Source organism: Ostrinia nubilalis, chromosome 16, assembly GCF_963855985.1.
Source record: "Ostrinia nubilalis chromosome 16, ilOstNubi1.1, whole genome shotgun sequence".
Lineage (NCBI taxonomy): Eukaryota > Metazoa > Arthropoda > Insecta > Lepidoptera > Crambidae > Ostrinia > Ostrinia nubilalis.
The window spans coordinates 9,683,093-9,702,568 of NC_087103.1; the positions used below are offsets into that span (position 1 = coordinate 9,683,093).

General features: G+C 38.4%; 1 protein-coding gene and 1 long non-coding RNA gene across 2 annotated transcripts in view; one reads left to right on the plus strand and one right to left on the minus strand.

Moving 5' to 3' along the window:
* Positions 1-19,476, minus strand: part of LOC135079366 (uncharacterized) — a 173,455-nt gene that overhangs the window by 76,811 nt on the left and 77,168 nt on the right. The gene's annotated exons all lie outside the window — the stretch shown is intronic.
* On the plus strand, positions 361-7,377 carry LOC135079359 (geranylgeranyl transferase type-1 subunit beta). The gene is made up of 5 exons (XM_063974001.1): positions 361-661; positions 860-987; positions 2,612-2,785; positions 3,235-3,398; positions 4,858-7,377. Exons 1-5 carry the CDS (start codon positions 555-557, stop codon positions 5,338-5,340), a joined length of 1,056 nt encoding a protein of 351 aa, XP_063830071.1. The 5' UTR covers positions 361-554; the 3' UTR covers positions 5,341-7,377.

Below are 19,476 nucleotides of genomic sequence, written 5' to 3' on the forward strand. Positions count from 1 at the left end.
GACTTCTGTTTGTTGTTGTTGAAATCATTCGTGCAATATTTTTTCTCAATCACCCGCTGCGAAGGTTCCCAAATCTCAACCTTTTTGGACTAATACTGCCCCTAAAAAATCCAACGCTCACTTTTTTTTAACATCTTTTACATTGTATTCAATGGCGGATTTACACGTTTGACACCAACATAGGCTACCCTTTTCTGAACAAAATATTAATTCTTTTGCTTAAAATACTTTCTATTCAATAATTTTGTGAAAGGGCTGTTTCGGACTATAAAATGTTATCACTCTGGATAAAAACGGACACTCCACAATTTCGTATCAGTTGGCCTTGTCAATCTGACGTTTGTTTGACTTGAGTCTTGACGAAGCAGGACGAACGTTTCAGTTTTTACATTTTTATTAAATTTAATGTGTAAAATAAATCATAGTATATTAATCAAATGAATAAATACTACAACTGTACAACTGCCCGCACCGATTACTGTTAAATATTTTTATTTAATAATACATACTTCTTGATTTATTATTAGATTGATTTTGGATATCAAACTGTAGAAATGAGTAACGAGAATTTAACAGAACTAGCACATCGGCAGCATGTGAAGTACTTTATGCGATTTCTGAATATATTGCCTTCATCGCTATCATCACACGATACTACCAGGTTGGTCCTTACATCCTGTTAAACTAACCTAATGTTGTTATGATTCTGATTCTGTGTACTTTTACTTATTTTTTCTGGGAGTTTAAGCAATAATATTTCGTTTTCATTTTCATAATTTAAAATTGGATAGCATTTCATTTTGAATTTCTTTTCAGTCTAGGATATGTAGTTTTGAGTAAATTTTTTTTCTATTTTCAGAGTTACCATCGCTTATTTCTCGGTTTGTGGCTTAGATGTTCTTGGCTCCATATCCTCTATTGCTTTGGAGTTGAGGGAAAGGATTATAGACTGGGTGTACCAGTTACAAGTTCAACCCAGCAAAGAAAGTGAGTATTTTACAGTTTGTGTGCTTTAAAAAAAAACAACTTTACTGTCTAGAAAATGCCTAGATATTTTTTTGTTATTTATGCTAAAAGACAACATTTTATAGTCTTTTGACTTTGTAATTTATCAAAAAATGTTTCGTCTTTCGGCTGAAACGAACGAACGAACGAACTACTTTGTGTTATACATATAGGTACCTATTTAGTTTTATATTATATGAGTCAGTAGAGCATAACCATTCATAATTATGTTTTCTGTTGAAAAGAATAGCATTTATGATTATTGTTGCTTGATTTAGCATCCCAAGGTTGAATGACTCACAATAAACATTATAGTTGTGCTACTTAGTAGAATTCACTGAACCTTATGTAAATACATACTACATTGTGGCTAATAAAATGTATTTACTCCAAGTTGTTGATAGCACCTGTCATAAAGCCACTGAGAATAAATAAAGGTTACTGTATCTTCTTATCACCTCTGTAATGCCCAATATCGTCTACTTCAAATGGTTTTTATGGGTCTGCTTTATTGCAGTGTTAAAATAGACCTTGTAATAATGTTTTTTAAGGTTTTAAATGAAACAAATATTAACTGATTTTTAAATCATAAGATTTGATGTTTGGGATTTTATGAATAAGCCTATTCGCTGGGTGCGAAGTACTAGGTGGGGGGGACATAATCTATCGCAGCGCTCATGGTGGTCAAAAGTAGAAATAATGTTAGCTCTGTCATCAGATGTATCTGTCAATGGCAAAGCGATTCTACATAATACATTTTAATATCATTAATTAATCGCATGAAAAGGGTCCTACTGGGAACTTAAATAAAAGAGTGGACTGTATTTCGATAGGGCTGTTTTAATAGCCGTTTACAATTTGGAAATAACTAAACTATACAACGTGGTAGTACAAAAATGAGTCACAGTAGTTGTTGTGCACAGATGTTTGCCTTATGATGAGAGCGTGAATTATTGAACTCTGCCCTTGTTTTGTTCTTAATTCTTCTACATCTCGGACTTGTCCAGCCAATACCAACAACTTTCCTTTAAATACGGTTTGTGGTTGGAATTTGATATTGTAACTCTCACAAACCCGGTCTTCAAAACGATACTCATTTCGATCTGAAAACGATATTTAATTTATTACTAGCGATACAGAAACATTTAAATATATTTACTGTTATATAATGAAACCGTTAAAGTAGCTTTTTCTTTTTGTTTTACTGTAAAACTACAACTATAAACGAAGTAAACAAACCCTGACACAATCAAAATTAAACACACTTTTTGGACTTACCTCATTTGATTTAAATGACCAAAATGATTTCAAAACCTTTTTTCCACCCAAATCGTGGTATCACAACAATTTATTAGTTGAAAATATTTGTTATTTTTTCATTTCGATATTTTTTCACAAATATACGACCTAAATGTCAATGTGACAGAGCCCACAAAGTTGTGGACGCTAGTTGGCGCTGTAATCGTGCACGGAGCCAATATGCACAAGCACAGTCATGATTTAATCTAACATGTCATTCCTTCCTTCCTTGTATTATCAATAAACATAAATTAAGGTTTTCAGAGCACTGATTTTATGATTTGATAATATTTTAAACTATTACCAGATGGCGACATGTCATCATGTGGATTCCAGGGGTCCTCAACGATCAATATAGACCTCGGTGCTGCCAACAGCCACTACCGATGTGGCCACCTTGCAATGACTTACACTGGTCTGTGCATGCTGTTGACCCTGGGTGATGATTTGTCAAGGATAAATAGGAGAGCATTGGTTGAAGGTAATATTTTTACTACAAATATCATGTTATGTTCCTAATCAGCAGGGTAATTTACCAAATAATCCCATTTTTACCAATCTCTCTATCTCTCTCACTTGTAGGGAAATGCAATCATAAAAACACAGTCAGAGATAGACTTCAAATGGGAATAGAATTGAACTTATGACCTGATTTTGACAATTTTCAATTACAGCATAGGTGCTGCATTGTTGTGTAGCTGTATTATAGTTTTTAAATAGACTTAGAATGAATCTATTGATTGCTATTTTATTTCCTTTCAGTTATACCTTAGTTGAAATCTGGCTTAAATTGTCATTTAGTAAAATGTAATTTTATTCCAGGGTTCATTGTAGGTGTAACTTTTGATCATTAAGGGGCCTAGTAGTAAAAAAAAATTTTAATTACTAATTTTAGGTATGATAGTATTTCATAGTTGATTCCGTTTGTAGGTGTGAAAGCATTACAGACAGAGGAAGGAAACTTCGCAGCAACGCTCTCGGGCTGCGAGTCGGACATGCGCTTCGTGTACTGCGCCGCGTGCATCAGCTACATCCTCGACGACTGGTCCGGGTTCGACGTCCCCAAGGCGACGGACTACATCATCAAGTCCATTGTGAGTGTGTTAGTGGACGCATAGCGCTACAGACACTGATAGCGCTACAGACAGAAGGAAACTTCGCAGCAACGCTCTCGGGCTGCGAGTCGGACATGCGCTTCGTGTACTGCGCCGCGTGCATCAGCTACATCCTCGACGACTGGTCCGGGTTCGACGTGCCCAAGGCGACGGACTACATCATCAAGTCCATTGTGAGTGTGTTAGTGGACGCGATAGCGCTACAGACAGAAGGCAACTTCGCAGCGACGCTCTCGGGCTGCGAGTCGGACATGCGCTTCGTGTATCAGCTAAAGCCTGGTCCGTGAGCACGTAGAATCCCGTCCAATGACCCCAAGCTACCCATCCCTATCGCTCGCGTAATTATGTTGCTGTCGCGCTCGCACACTCACTGCGGGCGCCCGTCGCACAGTCGCGACAGCAACATAATTATGCGCGAGCGATAGGGATGGGTAGCTTGGGGTCTTTGGACGGGATTCTACGTGCTCACGGACCAGGCTTTACATCCTCGACGACTGGTCCGGGTTCGACGTCCCCAAGGCGACGGACTACATCATCAAGTCCATTGTGAGTGTGTTAGTGGACGCATAGCGCTACAGACACTGATAGCGCTACAGACAGAAGGAAACTTCGCAGCAACGCTCTCGGGCTGCGAGTCGGACATGCGCTTCGTGTACTGCGCCGCGTGCATCAGCTACATCCTCGACGACTGGTCCGGGTTCGACGTGCCCAAGGCGACGGACTACATCATCAAGTCCATTGTGAGTGTTAGTTAGGTTGTTTTGCAAGGCAATCGAATACTTTAGCCTCTTGACCTGGGCTTGGGCTGGCTTGGGCCATTGTGCGCTATTTGTGGTTTATCTTCCTACTCCAACCACCCCAGATCTCCCTAGAGAGCAAGCAGCGTATCTAGGCCGCAACAGGCCTCCTGCAACAACGCAGCAGTAAGTGTATGTTAGTAGACATGACAGCGCTACAAACAAGGCAACTTTGCAGTGAAGCCCTCGGGCTGCGAGACCTAACCGTATGGAGTATAGCAGGTCCAAATATTTAATTAGCTTCAACTTGAATAAATGGCGAGAAGGGTTACTGTATGCACACAGTACCGTCACATCCTTTCAGCTTTGACCAGTTTCAAAAGAACTTTCTCCACCGCTAAACGCCGCGCCCAATGTCAAGGCAAGCTTGTCATAAAAAGTTTCTTGGTTACCTTTCACCGTGAGTCCTGTGAGATTACACGCATTGCGCCGTGATTGGCAAAAACGAGAGGCTTGTATTCATTGGGGAATGCTCGAAAATGTTGAGCAATATTTGTTTGGGCTCTTAATTGAGCAATTAAAATTCCCTTGTAACCTATATTATGTAAACATAAACAAATAGGTCGCGAAACAATATTTCTCATAGTGGATAGTTTATTTTCTTATTTCGAAACCCAAAACGAATTAATCCATTGTTGCAGAACTACGACTTCGGCATCGCTCAATGTCCGGAGCTAGAATCGCACGGTGGAACCACATTCTGTGCGCTCGCTACCCTGAGTCTCACCAACCAATTGGACAAGCTCTCCAAGGAGCAAGTCGAGGGCCTAAAACGGTGGCTGCTCTTCCGCCAAGTCGACGGCTTCCAAGGTCGACCTAACAAGTCAGTCGACACTTGCTACAGTTTCTGGGTAGGCGCCTCATTAAAAATACTAGACGTCCTACACATGACCAACTATTCCAACAATAGGAAGTACGTCTACGAAACTCAAGACTCCGTGGTCGGTGGCTTCTCCAAATGGCCTGACACGTGCACCGATCCTATGCACACTTATTTAGGACTGGCTGGACTCAGCCTCATTGGAGAAAACGGCCTCTTAGAAATAATACCCACGCTCAATATTACCAACAGAGCGTTCGACCATCTCAAAGCCATACACCAGAAGTGGGCCAGTGAGTCATAGTAGGTGTAATCTATTTTCTAACACAGTTCTGTACCTCATAAAGCATTTCCGTTGGTTGTAACTTGGTTCTAAGTTTTGTTATATTAAAATGTTTATATTTTATGCGCTGTAATACTACAGTTCCTAAATACTGTTTAACTTTTGTATCTAATATTTTTTTATTGCTCAAACACTTAAAGTATCAAAGACTACTAGACAAACGTTTGTTCAGAAATAAATTACGCGGGACCTAAAACAACTTTTAATTACGTAAATAAAATGTACATGTAAATAATGACAACATTTTATAGGTCTCATTAAACGCCATAACTGTTAGTTTCGACTGCTCTTTCTGACTTTCGATCGGCTAAATGAGTTGTTGATTTATAAAAGCAATTTTAAGAGCGATATCCTGTTTAGTACAGTCTGTCTAGTAGTCATAGGCCCAGAACAGACGGTGAAACGCAACTGCAACGAAACTGCAAGTTTGTGATGATTCTGATGAATGAAACTAAAACTGAAAGTTTCAAACTGGTCGCGTCATATGTGGTCTCTCAACGGACGCTATGGCAGAAACTTAGATGCAACTCAAAAGTAACTAGCAGTTGCAGTTTCGTTGCAGTTGCGTTTCACCGTCTGTTCTGGGCTATAGTCTTTTAATGGTATCCTTACTTACAGTCTTTTACTGAGATTAGAGCTAAGACGATTTGGTGCGTTCTGCTATAAACATATTTTAGCGATTGAGCTGAGTGTATGATAACTGGTAATTATTAATATTTAAGTCGAATGAACTTCATCTCATATCCAATTATAAAATACATGTCTTATTGCGTCTAATGTTAAGATGTTCGGAAGAAACTCAATCGCATAAGGTAGAAATTGCGACCAAATATATTGCTAGAACAATTGTATCATACACTGTCTGTATAATATAGAATATGTACCTACCGAATTCTTGTATTTTAAGAGTGGCTTATTTATTTTTCAAAATTTCTTATGTACAGTATTATATTTGAATTTCATTTACGGTATCCATTGTTTTGATATGTTTAGTAGTACTTAAAGGATATATTATGAATATAGGTGCTAATTTACAAGTAGGTACACGGTACCTAACGATGTCAAATGGAGGACAACGATTGAATTATGATTACGCTATTATAGTACAATAATAATAATAAACTCGCATCGTGCCATACTTGTTTACTATGGCGGGCATTTAGAGGTTGGCTAGTTAGGTGTTTATGGAACTCATGCACAAATAATGTTACTATAGTAAATACATTTTCTATAAGAGTCAGTAATTTTACGTTGTCTAGTTTGCTTTAACTTCGAAATTGTATTGATGTTCTGATATTACGTTAGGATGAACGAAAAATACGTTCAAAATCTTCGTCACAATATACATAGATATAATGTATTATGTTTATACAAACGGCTTGGTTATATGACGTATTTTCTATTTTATAAAATCTTACTCGTTCATTAAAAAATCATTGCGTTTTTCACCCATAGTTTATCTTCGTTTAGTTTGTCACATTTTAATGTTCAATTACTGACTTAAAATAGTTAATCCGAGTTTATGTATTTTTAATTATTACATGTAAATATTAGAACAAATGGTGCAACATTCAAGCGCAATTAAACGATGAACTTTCTACTATTAAAAGGACAAGAGATTCAATTAAAATGCGTCCGTTTTTAAATGCCCCATATGTAGATTTTTCGTATCTTGAGCTCTGTAAAGTTTCTGTGACCGAGTGGATATACAGTTTTATATTATGTATAGTATAAAAAACGTGATAAGACTAAGGTAGATAAACCGGCACGCCGTGACTGTTTTTAATTTTTGATATCTTCGTTATATCGTTGGTGCTTGCCACTATTTCTGTAGCATATTTTTCAGATGATGTTTTTGAGTGAATGCTTATACTTATTAGCGTGTTTGATACACGTAATTTATGTTGTCAGTGTCTTTTTGTAATCTTTTGTTACCTTTGACCGAAGATCATTAACTTGTTAAATATAAAAATATAATTATGAAATTGTTTTATTTCACGTCATGTAGTTTTATTTATTTTTAACTAGTTGTGCCCGCGTCTTCGTACGCGTGAAATCAAACCGTAATTTTCCCATGTTTTCTCACCGTTGGAACCTTCCCTGGACTACAACAATAATTTCAAGCCATTCTCGAGTTTTAACGGAACTAACGAACAGCAATTCACTTTTATTATTTTTAATACATTAAACGGTATAACATGAAAGGAACTGTTATATTGAATTGTTAAAATGGAAACACATTTTTGTCCCAACTCTATTAAATGAGTCCTGGATGCTGATGGAATGCCTGAGGGCAAAAATGTACTGGAGTGGAGCTAAAAAAAGTGAGCCTTGAAATATTATTTACTTTTTGTTTTAGGCGTTAAACTCGATTGTGGGATGAGAGCCTGTTGTTTTCTGCTAGGGCCTTACATAAGTGTTAAGTCTCTTCTCTATAATTTCGTTAAGTCTGACATCAATGCGACTGAAATGTCTAAATCGTACATAAATAAACTCACGAAACAGTTGTTCAACGTAGTGCTCTAACAAGTTCGTGCACTCCGAAGGTAGTTAGAAACAAATCTGTTGCACAGAATTGTTCAGAACGTGAGGCTATAATTTAATTAATCAGATATTGAATTATGAATAAACAGTTATGAATTATGCCTACAAACCTAATTAATTAGTGGTCTAACGCCATGTAGGTAACCCAGTGGTTAGACATAGGTTTCAATTCCTAGGTGGGACACACATTTATACATTTTTATTTGCTGTCATTGCGGTTCTGGAATGGAGGCCGCGTACCGGAAAACGCAGCGTGGGACGTCCACCTACAAGGTGGACCGACGACATCGTAAAGGTAGCAGGGAAGCGCTGGACGCAGGCCGCTACCAATCGATCAACATGGAAAGCATTGGGGGAGGCCTATGTTCAGCAGTGGACGTCCTATGGCTGAAATGATGATGATGATGATGATGATTTGCTGTTAGTGAATCTGTACTTATTAGCTACAAGTTAAATAGGTAATAATTATTATTTACGGGATTGCTACCATGTACCTTAATTTTGAGTTTCCGATATTTTGGCACTGTTGCAAGCGCCATGGTCACGAAGTAATTTAGGTATGTTTTATTTTATATGAGTTACATTATTACGATGGCGAGGCCTATCGATGGTTAGGTGGTACCCTGTATATTTACAGGTGGTAAATAATAATCGTGCTCACCCACCACTAACATTGTCCCTCAGCGGGATTCAATTACCGGTGTTGTTACGTGCTAGATAAAAAATAAACAACCAGCCTTGTGGAGCAGCCTAGAGAGAGGCCAGACGAATATTAAAAATCGTTAATTAAATCCCACGAAGCCCCCAGAGGTCACGTCGAAAATTACTAATTTCGCTTGTAATTGCTTCATAATAAGTTGTCAGAGTTCATTAACTAATCGCTGTTAGGATGAGTCGTTCGGACAATCGCCGTGTCACGGGCACAATAGATTTTAATGGAAACTGAAAACTTCCCTTTTCATCGCCCGGGAACACTTTATTTTTTGTTACCGCCTGTCTGTAAGTAACTTTTGGTGTTCCGAGATTTTTTGCAGACCTCTTTTAAGATTTGGCCGTGAATGTTGATCGTTTACTTTTGGAGAGCGGGGGCTTAAGATAGACACAGACTTGTGTAGGAAGATCTATCTTTTTTTTCAGTAAATATTAATTATTTATTGGAATACTTAGATCATGAATCATGAAATGGTTCTGAATGTGCGATTCTACAACATGTAGGTATAACCTACCTAGTTTCATGTTGTGCTGAAAACTAGTTATAAAAATACAATGGCCAAACACGTTCTTAGTTACATTCTTTTTCAGTCGTCATGAAACATCTAATAACTTTACCCTGCACGTTTTCAAGGATATCTTAAGTAAATTGTTGTCCCTGCAAAATACAGAATTGAAATGACCATGTCGATACAGTCTAGTCTTTCTTAATTAAGTTAGATCGACCTATCTAATCATCACGCAGTCTATATGTAGGTATCTATCTCTTTCAAGGTAGCTCCCTTTCACTGAAAGGACCCATTAGACCGTCAAATCACTCCAATTCAACAGGAATCAAATCAATTCAACGGTCTAATGAAACCGGAGCCCCAAAAAAGCTCTATCTTTGTAGCGCAGGCTTTGAAACCTGACCGCGTCGCACTCTTGTTAGGGATTCGGACGAAGCAAAATATTCTTACTTCCATTAATTAAACAAGAAAACAGATCGTCTAGATAAAGCTCTATAAATCTAAATGATGAATAGGTGGGCTCACGGTTCGGATTGGAATTGTAAATTGCTTATTTGTGTGTATTTGCGGTCGTTGGGATCCTGACTGATAAAATGTGCTGTGACGTTTTTAGTCCCCACGACAGTGTAGTATCGGGCTCGGTGGTGATTAATTGTTCTGTCGCCAATTGTAAATGTAGGCGTCAATACGCAGCCTGTTAACGAATAACAAACAGCGATCGGTGCGGTTAGCTTCGTTTGTTTATCTGTCGCTTTATCTTTATTTATTATCTAACAATGTTTTTGAAGTAAAGCACGGTTTGGGGATACTCGTGTGTTAGTAATAACAATATTTATTCATTTGTTAGGTCGTTCTGGCGGAGTAACTTTTGTAATCTGACTTTTCGTAACATATAGAGTTCCAAGTAAGTAATTCAACAAAGCCTGAAACCAATCCATCTAGCGAGTACGTAACGGTCCTTTTAGCGAAGTAACTCTACTAATAAGCTTGTAGCAACACGGATAGATCTAGTTCAAAATGTGCCAAACTAAACCTTATGTACTTACCTACCCAGGAATTCTGTGCTATCCTATAGTGCTGATTAAAATAAAGCCTCCCCTTACTGGGAACTTGATTTTCCAATACGTACCGGTGGTCGTAGCTACGAAATACGCTGTAAGAGCTGGGGCCCCATTGCGGATAACCATAGCATCAATGTCGATCGCTTTCAAAGAGTTTGTGATTATGGCCACGACTTAGGTGCTACATCTGTATTTATATCAAGCAAGCCTTTTAATTAGTACCAGCAGACGTTCCAAGAGCTGCAAGTTCTTTGTACAGCGAGATGTAGAGCTCATATCTATCAGAACCAGTTGCTGTGGATTTAATTTTCAACCGCCATCCACAGGTATTCGCGAATATCTTTCAAACTTCATAATTTCATAGCTATTGCCATAGACGTTACCTTTCCACGATGGGTGCCACGCTCCAGATTGACGGAGCTCTGAATACCTATCAGAAACAGTTGCCATTGATTTAAATTTCCATGTGCGATAATTTTCAGACTTGGCAATAGCAATAGCTTTCTATTGCCACAAACGTTACCTTTCCACGATGGGTGCCGCGCTCCAGAGCTCCAGATTGACGGAGCTCTGTAGTCGCCGCACTAAGCCGCGCTGCGCCGGTGCGATAGTGCCCGCACTAATACTTCTGTAAGTAGCGGCTCCGGCTCATTATGCACAAATATTAAATCTAATTAAAAAGATACACATTTTCAGTCAGTGCGCTTCATAAGAGCTGTAACAAATTTGTGCCTAAGTGAGATAATAATAATATGTTGCGATCAATATCTATCAAACAGTTGCTATTGATATAAAGAAATGCTCTATCCATATCCAAATTTGGCAATAGCAATAGCTTTCTATTGCCACAAACGTTACCTTTCCACGATGGGTGCCGCGCTCCAGATTGACGGAGCTCTGTAGTCGCCGCACTAATACTTCTGTAAGTAGTTGCGTTCAATACCTATCAGAAACAGTTGCCATTGATTTAAATTTCCATGTGCAACAATTTATAAACTTGACAATAGCAGTAGCTTTCTATTGCCACAAACGTTACCTTTCCACGATGGGTGCCGCGCTCCAGATTGACGGAGCTCTGTAGTCGCCGCACTAAGCCGCGCTGCGCCGGTGCGATAGTGCCCGCACTAATACTTCTGTAAGTAGCGGCTCCGGCTCCGCGGTATCTGTAGACCGCACCGTCTGCGATGAATGGAACCTAGTTAAGATCATTTGAATTTTATATCAGATGTGCTATTCGTTGATTCTGTAATAAGTTTCTCATCATTCTAACTTGAACACATGTTTTGAGACTCTGGGTTTGGACTTCTGGATGGATTTACTGAATAAAATCACAGATCTTGTATAGTCTGATCTCATAAGCTTTTAGAGGCAATTACCTAGTAAACTTTATTGTTCCAGCTATCATACCAATTTTATAACTTACCAGAGTAAGTACCCTCTTTACTAAATACTTACGCCAGTATAAATGCTAATATTCACAACACTAATATTTTTCTTCCACAGGATTCGATCCCGTAACCTTGTGGTTCATACGAATACGCCGCCAACCAATTGGTTGCCAACCAATCAAGACAAAAACGCTGCACAGCTTGTGCGGCTGTTAAACGTAATAAACCAACTTAATGTACGTACCTAATATTGATTAATCCTTCAGTCCCAACTCATCTTGCTGCTTCAGCGTGTATCATTCGCATTCCACATCCACATGCTGGATTAGTCTTTGTGTACAAATACCCAGTGAAAAGGCTGAACACATTAGCCTCGTCTAAGCGCCTACCAATTCCTTGTAGCCGATGCTAATATTCAAATTTTACTTATTATTACTTCAGTCCAACTTATTTCGCTGCTTCAACGAGTAGGCACGAGCTTATTTCCACATGTTGTATTAGTCTTTGTCTATAAATACCCAGGGAAAAGGCTGAATACATAGCCTCGTCTAAGCGCCTACCAATTCCTTGTAGCCGACGTCATTACAGCCTGCAAGCAATTTCACGCTCGTTGTTGTGACGGATCGCGCGACGCGCGTGTTAGCTTCGTATGTTAATTCTACCAAGTTTTGAGCTCGGAGTAATGAATCGGTAGAGACTGAACATGATACTTTATCATGTCTCAAGAACAAAACATTTAAAACAAAAAATAAGAAGAGTACCTGATAATCATTTATCAATCTAATATAAAATTTAATTCATTTTTTTTAAACAAAGGCGAAGGATTTGGTATCCCTACTTCAGTCCGGTCATGTTCAATGTTGGAAAGACGTACCTAGGCTCATTAGCCGTAATTTTTTATATCATTTCATATTTTAAGACGCTTTTATTATTTATAACCATAAACCATATTATGACATATCTACTGGCTGGATAATATGTAGTATTTATAGTAAGTAAATTATTAATTTTAGCCTTGAAAACCCTAGCGCATCGTGGAAAGTCGATCGCATCACAAAGTTTCACCGAAAAGGGTTATGTATTTGATGGGCAGATTTACAGTAAAGGAAAATTTCAATATGGCGAATAAGACAGCACGTTCTTTCATGGCAAGAAGATAGCGCCGGAATAGGGAGAGCATACATATAGTTTGGATTTTTACGAGTATGTACCTAAAAATCACCAAGCAGACTTCTTTAGTGTCCAAAATCATTATATTTCTAACATAATCAGATTAAGATTTAATTTCCCAAATTGAGCCTAAACGAGATAGTTAATTCTCTAGCGATGCCTACATTAGTCCTCCACGCTACAGCCTGCGGAATTCAGCTGTAATTACGAGCGTTACGCTAATCGTCCGCTCTGTCACCAAGTTAATGGTAAATTATTTACTGTGCCCGACAGAAACTTTATGCCGGACCCGCACTGTAATTAAACAAGCAGAAGGGGAATAAATTGCTATTAATTATGCTACTCACTGTAAGGAATTAAGGAAAAACTCCCGATTCAAGCATAAAAGTTAACCGTAACTGTTGAAATTCGCGGGAACACTCGCAGGGTTGTGATGAAATATTGTTTCGGCTACGTTTTATTTGTCGACGTGACGAAATGGGTTCTGCGAAATCTATTTGCAGCGTTTACACGTCGCTGTTTACCTTTAAAGTATAATCTTATAAATATCTAAAAATAGCCCCTTCACGTATTCCTACTTATGGTAAATTATTTTATTATTAGTACAAATGTGAGTAAAAATTTATATTTCAGTCGTGCGTTATTTCTGTTACTCTTATATTATAGAACATCTATCTATAAGTTATATTTCAAGTTAAGTCCAATCCCTCAAACGAAATGAAAACCGCTGAAGCCATTTGGGGCAAAGTTTGGGACCAGTTGTTCAGAGTAGAATCGTGCCATAACCTTCTAACTTCGGGCCTAAAAAGCAGCCCATAAGGAAAGACGGAGCCGCCTAAACACTTGAGACTCATCACAGCTTGGCATTTCTTTGTCCACTTAAGAAATGAACGCTTCAGCCAGTGGTAAAAAGCAACGCTACTTTAAAACAGCGGTGCCCAAACTTTTTCTTCAATTGAACAACTTTCCACGTTTTTCGGAGATTCAGCATTGATTTTAATTGAATGAAAGGTTGTCTGTAGTAAGTGACTCTATTTCATTCACACACTGTATTGTGCGTGCATTATTTTATTCATGGAAAGTCACTCATGAAATTCCATTTGCATCGCATGAGCCAAAAATGTTTTAATAACAGTTCAGTATAGATCCTGCGATACCCAAAGTGGTCCACTCAGATCATAGTCTATGATCTGAGGTGGTCCATAATATTAACTAGGTATATTATGGACCACTTTGGGTATTGCTGGATTAAAAGACACTGAATAAACGTGTTCAGCTGGCTTTGTTTTACCTGGGTAACGCGGCTCTGAAATTTCTTTTCTTCAAGTAAACACGCAACGGTGGTCAGCATCTCACTCGGCTGCGAAATCTTAAGTGCACGTAAACACTTGGATGTTCTTAAGTAGCACCTCTCTTACCCTTACACCATTTCGTCTAAAACGTCATCCTGTCTCTTTTTATCATAGCTAGGTAAATCAGCCCAAGTTTTTCTTATTTTTCTTCCAAAATGAGGAAGTATTTTCAGGTACCTACGAAAGGTTTATTAACTCAACACGAATTACGAATATTCAATCAACGTCTAGATATGATAAATGCCACTTTCTTCTTTTGCATCTCTAAAATATACTTTTACGAATAATTGAATTTGGATTTACTGATCTCTTATTTTACTATAATATTTGGACTTAATTCTAGTGAAAGACGATATTATCATTTCACTATGACAGAATTTGTGAACGTGGTAGGTATTCTATATGCAAATCCGACGACATTAAACGGTGCAGTGGGAAGTGATAGTAATATGATGGCAATAGAGTCAACTGCAGTTTAATGCAGCCAGCGTAATATTCTACGTAAAATTTCTGTGTTAAACTTATACCGGTTTACTTTTGTCTATGCAGGTGTAGTTATTATATTAAATATTATACCTACTTATGTGCAATACGAAAGAAGGGAAAATTAAGTGGCGAATGAAAGTAACCTAAGAAGGTATGTGGCGAAAGCCCTCAGCATAACTTTATTACTGCAAAATAATGATAAAGATTGTTGTACTTTTATTAAGGATTTTTGACTTCTCTGAAATAATGGCGCAAACAAAAACAATGGCATTCAATCTCAAAACTTCGCGAAATACTTGGAACAGCGAACTCGAAGTCGAAGGTCAAAACTGATGTTCGTAATCTGATTACAGTTTGATTTTTATTGGCACCACTCAAAGGCTATAGCGTCTAGACTGCTTATTATTTTTCGGATCAAAGTAAATTCAATCAATTACCAAAATTAGATATTTGTATCGCAGTAGAGAGTAATAATTCACTCAAACGCTTCAGTAACTTTTATTTGACGCTCTTACAGTTTTTGTAAAAACTATTTGCGTAGCTAAAATCCCCTCTGTTTCTGGAAATTTTAAGATCTATTTTCGTTTAAGCTAGTCAATTGCAATAAAAATGCTCGAGGCGCCATCTTGACTTTATTAGTTTACTATTGAAAAATCTTTAATTTAATTACTGGCTAGTAATACTTGGAAATAGCTCGTAGAGCTAATGGCCGCTGGGATTAAATAAGTTATCGAATGATGACCAAGGACTGGAAGCCGTAGTGAAGGCTTCCCAGTCGATGGACTGATGATCATAATAATGAAGGTGGGGGCAGAGCGGTTGTTGTGGAAACCCTTGGAGGAGCCCTTTGTCCAGAGTGGGCCATTTAGTCAAATACGGTGTTATAAAAGGAGGTAAAAAAAGTGTAATCATCATTCTACTTTTTACTCTATTTGAAAACGAAAAACCAACAGGCTAATAGCTGTTAGTTCAAATAAAAACCTCATCTATCGAGGTGACAAATCGACACAAAATCGATAGTAATGAGGAGTCAGAGAAATTGGCGGTGAAAATGTAGTGCGGGAATTTTATACGTAATACGAACTTTATGGATATGCAACAAAATACCTAGCACGTACGTGACTTTGTAGCCAGGCGGAAAGTCCTGAAATATGTGATAGAATTACGTGAATTGTTTTCAAAATGATGTTTTTAAAACTACATCTTAAAAAGCAAATTAAAGTGTTCACAAGATCTGTAACTTATGGCTTAACTTAAAGATAACTTAATTAATAGTTAGGTACTTCATTTAAAGCTTCAAGTATTTGCGTTACTTTAGTGTTTTAAGCTACTTACTCGTAATTCGGCTACGTGTCCAACTTTGATGAATGAATAGTTAGTTCTACGTTAATTTTCGTCTTTATGTCGTTCTCCCGTATGCATGACAGCATAAACCCGTCGTAACTGAGTAGGTACTAAAGGTAGGTGATCGTGATAGTTCGCGGGGTACAACGACCGTGTGTCCCTTGAGATTTGCTTTGCTGAAAGCCCAGGGGGCGGGCGCTCTAGCGGCACTTTTTCACGACACGAAAAATGCATTTGTGATTCCGTCATAAACGGTTCGCCGTGCCCTTATAAACGTACTACGTGGCTGAGCTCCTTTGACTACTCTTGATTAATTGTGTACCTAGTTTGCACCTAGGTAAATGTACAATGTATGTAATGTACAAGCAAATAAATGCTACTTTCAGGGATTTCAAAGATTTTTCTGTTTAGTCCGAAGGTTAACTGGCACAGAATATCTTATGGCGATAAGTTCGCCTTATGTTCAAAGTATGGTTATAGATGGTTTAAGTAAGCTTGTGTGAATCAATTAGCAATGCCAAGTAGAGACAAAAATGATACCACTTTTTGTCGAACATGGTAAAATAAATGGACATGTAAAAATTGGATCTAAATTTTAACCCAATTGTCAACTTAGCGGTGGCTAATAAAGGTGGGTATCCCACTGGCCTTTCTTAACCCTAATAAATTGGAAGCCAAGGTATTGGTATTAACAGGGCAGTGGATTAGTTTGCCGGACGAGTGACCTGAGAGGTATTACGTAAAGATACGAATAGTTACGTAAAGACGCTTTCTTAAATCATTTGTGTTACCCGTTACATACTTCGATTTAACGAACTTCATGTCCATGTCTTGATAATCTTCAATTGATAATCAAATTGTAACCGGTAGCTGAAGAAGTGAGTTTGAAATGATACTACTGTCCAATGATTTTGTTCTAATTGTCATCGCTTCTTCTTCTTGTCGTGTCGACAACAAACCTACACAGCGTCAGCCCAAAACTCCGCAACAAGAAAGGCGTTGTCAGTAGCCTTCATTAAATCTTTCTGCGTGCAGTTTTTTGGGTCATCGCTGTTGTGTAGAAAATACCAAGTAGGTACATATGTGGTATATGTGTTGGGATACGTCATATCAGCGTCACTAGACGGATCGGAAGAGAAGTAAAGAGAAATATCATCCCTTGCCCTGTTAAAGAAGGCAACCGGTAGTTTCGCAGCAACCAGTGGCGATATCCGCACGTAATACCGGTTCCGGTCGTATCTTAAGGCCGGGTTAATGCGACCGAACCGGAACGAACGACGACCATCCGTCTCCGTGTAGGGAACATTCGTTCACGCGGTGTGAATGTTTTCGAATTGCGTTGTTTGTCTTTTGCCCCCGCAAATACGCTGTTTGCCGAAGAAATAATATAAGAGTTAGCGCAATATCTCAACTCAATCAGGGTTGTTTGTTTCGTGAATTTTCTTGTTATATCACATTTGAAGAAGAGCAGTTTATTAGAAACGTGATGGCGGTCACGATTGTAAAGTTAAACTAATTTGATGCTTCATTAAAAAGGTAGATAGGTAATGTGCCATAAAATAGCACTTTTTTGAGCTCGCAAAACTATATAAGATTTTATGACTATTTAATAGAGTTTAGAGAACATTAGATAAACGTAATAAACTCTAGAATAGAATAAAGTTTGGAGGTTAAATGATTAAAATTCATTAATTTGTTTAACAACCTACTGAAATTTCTGGAATTAATTATCAGCATACCTGACAAGTGTCATGTTCACATAACAACTCCTTAGCCACAGTATACACCATAATGAGTGGGGCTCAGCTGCGGACATTGAAACTGTGTTTGTTCTGCAGAAGAGAGCAGTGCGGGCCATTTATAATCTTGGACCCCGATTTTCCTTGAGAGAATTCTTTAAGGAGATTAATATACTGACAGTAGCTTTCATTCATTCGTTCATTTATGAAAACCTTTTATATGTTCGCAAAAATATAGAGCAATTTACTAGAAAGAGTGATTTACACAAGTTCAATACAAGAAACAAAAATAAACTTGCCGTTCCAAATTTCAGACTGCACAAGATTGGTAATTCATTTATGGGGAAATGTATTAAACTTTTCAATAAATTACCACAAACTGTTGTAGAATTGCCCATTCATAAATTTAAAGCACATATCAAAAGCACCTTAATGAAAAAGGGCTACTATAAAGTTGATGATTATATAAAAGATAAAAATGTTTGGAATGTTCAACTACCTAGCTCGCATCAATACTTATGACTATAATTTGTATATTTCAAAGACTGTAAAACCTTGAAAAGGAGGCTGACAATAGTGACTGAGTTTCTTGCGCTGCTTCTTCTCAGCACTGGCCCATTTATTGTCCCGAAGCAGTGGTAGGGTTAATATTGGGACGTGTAAAAGCGCTTTTTTAAAGCCTATTTGCAAAAATAAATGAATTTTATGAATTTTTATTTTAATGCGGGAGATTACCCACTAATATTACTAATTTGAAGCCTAACAAAGCTAATTATTACCGGCTTTACACAATGGGCTGATTAGATTGTATTCACAGATGGCGCAGTGGTCGCAATCAGCAAGGCTATAAATCAGTACTGAGATAATATTAAAGGTTGTAATTTGGTGACTACAATGTAGCGGATCCTTGCGCACGGTCGCGCTCATTCATTAAGAAGTTAAGGCTCTACACAAACTGGCTGCCGGCCAGGTACTGTCGCGTGTCACGTCCTATGGTACCGCGGAAACTAAGGTAGTCAGTGGCTGCTACGAGTGGCTACGAGTGGTCGGTGGCTGCTACGAGTGGTCGGTCATGTCGCCACTAGTAGTCGGTGGTCGCTCAATTTGTTTAAGATTTGTTGTGGTCGCCACTGGAAATAGTTACAGACTCTTAGTCAAGAGAGGCTGCCACCGGTGGCGTGTCGCGGACTGATCATTTTGCTTCATACAAAACGTGTAAGTAGCTTAGATGGTAAGAGCAGTCGCCCGGCAAGCGTCAAGAAGCGTCAGCAAGGTTGTGGGTAAGTTCGATTCCAACCCTGGGGAATTAGATTTTTCAGGTTAAAAAACTTAGTTCGAGATGTGACTCTTAACGCTAAAAATTTTTTTATAACTATGTAATGATCACCTTGTCGCCAACTACCTGGCTGTGGTCGGTTAGTTTGCGCGGAGCCTTACAAGAGCAAAGTTATTTGGCGAAGTTACAGTTCGTGCAGCTTTGCACGAGCTCGTTCCAGCTTTTCTGGTGCAACTTGCGCCGCTCTTAGGCAAATCAATTCTCGCAGCCGCGTTATGGATTAGTACCAGTTCGAGCTTGTTGTTTGACGGTGTAACGAGCCGTATAGATGCGGGAGGGTTGCACAGGCAAAGATAAAGGACCTCATTAGTTTCGAGTACATTACTCCTTTGTTGTGTATGAATTAATCAATTTGACGTGTTGTGGATGTGATGATGATGATGATATTTGAATTTTCTGTTTATCTAATAACTAGCTTTCCGCCCGCGGCTTCGCCTGCGTGGAATTTTGTCTGTCA